This window comes from Orycteropus afer, unplaced genomic scaffold (genome assembly GCF_000298275.1).
Source record: "Orycteropus afer afer isolate SDZICR_OR568_19922 unplaced genomic scaffold, OryAfe1.0 scaffold00371, whole genome shotgun sequence".
NCBI lineage: Eukaryota > Metazoa > Chordata > Mammalia > Tubulidentata > Orycteropodidae > Orycteropus > Orycteropus afer.
The window spans coordinates 1,763,365-1,766,399 of record NW_006921958.1 but is presented as its reverse complement, the minus strand read 5'-3'; the positions used below and the strand labels follow the sequence as shown (position 1 = coordinate 1,766,399).

At 54.1% G+C, this 3,035-nt stretch overlaps 1 protein-coding gene across 1 annotated transcript in view; it reads left to right on the top strand.

Annotated features, from left to right (window-relative positions):
* Positions 1 to 3,035, top strand: part of DYNC1H1 (dynein cytoplasmic 1 heavy chain 1) — an 80,446-nt gene that overhangs the window by 30,019 nt on the left and 47,392 nt on the right. Inside the window, exons 16-19 of the mRNA XM_007953130.1 lie at positions 1,703 to 1,858; positions 1,975 to 2,088; positions 2,537 to 2,647; positions 2,721 to 2,930. Of these exons, the coding sequence (XP_007951321.1) occupies positions 1,703 to 1,858; positions 1,975 to 2,088; positions 2,537 to 2,647; positions 2,721 to 2,930 (591 nt within the window). The remainder of the gene's footprint in view (positions 1 to 1,702; positions 1,859 to 1,974; positions 2,089 to 2,536; positions 2,648 to 2,720; positions 2,931 to 3,035) is intronic.

Genomic DNA, 3,035 nt, shown 5'->3' with positions numbered 1-3,035 from the left:
GAGGAGTTTCTGGTGTGGCGTAACTTCCCAGCAGTGGCAGCCTTTTTCCTTTTTGTAATTAAAACCTGTTTAGTGCTGCGGGTAGTCCGTGTAGACATACAGAAGCTGGGAAGCTTAGCCTCTTCTTACTTACAGCTCCACGGGCAACCACACAAGTCAGGAAATTGTTTCACACATTAAAGGCTTTTGTTCTTAAACTAAGGGCCCCGGGTGGAACAGTGGTTTAGAGCTCAATGGCTAACCGGAAGGTTGGTGTTTGGACCCGCCACCCACTGGGTGGGAGAGAGATGTGGCAGTCTGCCCCTGTAAAGGTTACAGTCTTGGAAGCTCTGTGGGGCAGCTCTGCTCTGTCCTGTAGGATCACATGAGCCAGAGGCAAGGGGCATGGGTTCTGGAGTTACCCTTTCAAATGGGCTTACTCAGAAAGGAGAATGGACTTCCTCACTGACACTGACACAGACCAAGCCTCCCACTGCTGCTGCGTCCTGGGAGGCAGGTTCTGCTGCTGGGACTGCCAGACTTTCCCTAGCCCGGAACCCACCACGCCCAGTACTCTTCACTCACCCGAGTATGTTTTGAGTGCCTGCTGTGTTCAGGCATGGCTCTGGGTAGTGGGGATTCAGCAGTGACCAGAACAGACAAGCGCTCTCTGGCCCTGGACTCACGCTGCAGCAGGGTGGGACCCATGAGTGTAGATGAACAGGGCAGATGGGTCCAGGGTGATGGTGCCCCAGACAGAAGTGGGTGGGAAAGGTGAGGGGTGTGAGTGTGCTGTGTCTGGGAAGGTGACGTTGGAAACCTGCGGGAGGGAAGCGGGCAGGTCACGCTCACAGTTGGGGTTTGGGGTGGAGGCAGGTAGGGCACAGCAAGTGCGAGACTCGAGCAAGGGGGTGACGGCGGGTTTGGTGTCCGGGGTGGGTATCCCGATCCACGTGGAACCGTGGCTGGAGAGGAAGGGAAGGGGCTGGTGGAGTTTTCCGCAGCAGACCTGAGGCAGATGTGGTTCCCCAGCAACTGGCTGGTGCTCTGTCCCGTCCTGACGGTGACTGCACTACTGAGCCCTCTCAGGTTCGCTGTGGTGGTCGCTGTGGTACTTGTGGCCCGTCTGAGGAAGGATTGCCAGTACTGCTAGGGTACTGGGGTGGCTCCAGCAGGAGGAAGAGTCCGGTCACCACAATTTGAGGCTCTCCCTGCGCCTAACCTTGCCGTTAGTAACACGTTTGAGTGGTCGTGGCTGTTTGACTTTGGTAGAATGCTGTTTTTATATCATGACTCTCAAAAGTTACTAAAACAAGGAGGACATCCATAAATCCCAGGGTTACCACTGGAGGAGGGGCCGTGACGGGTGAAAGCAGGGCTTCGATTCCTGTGCTTTTCTTGGGCGACTTGTGTGCGTCGGGCCAGTGTGGCTGGGGGCCCTCTTCAAGGGCACGTGCCCCCCAGGCTCAGGTCTGTCCCAGTTCTTCCCTCCCATCTCCCAAGGCATGTAGCACCAGGACACCTGGAATGGAGAGGTGCCCACCTCCCTTTATCGTGCCTTCACACTTTGAGTAAGTGCAGAAGGCCCGGGTGTGCAGCCCGTTGAGCTATCCCACGTGTAGGTGTGTTCAGGGAATGGCCAGCTCCCGCTGCTGTTTTAAAGCCAGTGTGTCCATCTCTCCTGAGACCTTGCCCTGCAACTTCCTGCTGTGACATCTTTCAGGGCAACCTGCGCCCGGAGGAGGCGCTCCAGGCTCTTACCATCTATGAAGGGAAGTTTGGCAGGCTGAAGGACGACAGAGAGAAGTGTGCCAAGGCCAAGGAGGCGCTGGAGCTGACGGACACGGGGCTCCTCAGTGGCAGCGAGGAGCGTGTGCAGGTGGGAGCGGGCTTTCCTCCCAGGCCGCCATTGGCCTGCCCGGTCTCCCAGTGTCTCTTGCAGACTCTGAGGTGATTTCTTGTTCCAAAATAGAGCTGCTTTGCACTTCTCTCCAGGTGGCCTTGGAAGAACTCCAGGACCTCAAAGGCGTGTGGTCAGAACTTTCTAAGGTCTGGGAGCAAATCGATCAGATGAAGGAGCAGCCCTGGGTTTCAGTGCAGCCTCGAAAGGTATGTTTAATTCAAATGCATCTGTGTGTAATTTTAGGAGCTCTGGTTGTGCAGTGATTAAGGCATTTGGCTGCCAAACAAAAGGTCAGTGGTTCAAACCCAGTAGCTGTTCCATTGAAGAAGGATGAGGCATTCTGTTTCCGTAAAGAGATGTACAGCCTTAGAAACCCAGTGGGGGTTGCTATGAGTTGAAATCAACTCAATACCAGTGAGGCTGGTTTGTTTATTTTTGGTGTATAATTTTATGTCTTAGTTAATAGCTGTAGACTCATTTGGGAACTTTACATTTAAGGAACGTTATTGTGAGTTCACATAATGTCACAGTGTCCTATGTCACTTAGCTACCCATCCAGAACAGTTTAACATTTATGGAACCGTTTTTGAAAACTATTTCAGTGTTTGAAGGAATTTTGGCCAGCTGGGTAGCATCTTGTATTTCTTTTGATAGCTTCGGCAAAATCTAGATGGCCTGTTGAACCAGCTGAAGAACTTCCCCGCACGGTTGCGGCAGTACGCGTCCTACGAGTTCGTGCAGAGGCTGCTGAAGGGCTACATGAAGGTGGGTGGCGCGGCGTGGTGCGCTGGGGGTGCCCTGCAGGAACAGCCGTGTGGCTGACGGTGTGCCCTCCCAGGTTAACATGCTGGTGATCGAGCTGAAGTCGGAGGCCCTCAAAGACCGCCACTGGAAGCAGCTGATGAAGAGGCTGCACGTCAACTGGGTGGTCTCTGAGCTCACGCTCGGCCAGATCTGGGATGTCGACTTGCAGAAGAATGAAGCTGTCGTCAAGGACGTACTGCTTGTGGCCCAAGGGGAGATGGCTCTGGAAGAATTTTTGAAACAGGTACGTGCTAGCACTGTGTGCTGTCACAGACGTCCACGTCTGTCACGCAGTTGTGAGCTGTAGAAACAGAGATGTGGAAGGACAAGGTGGAGCGTGGCAGGGACA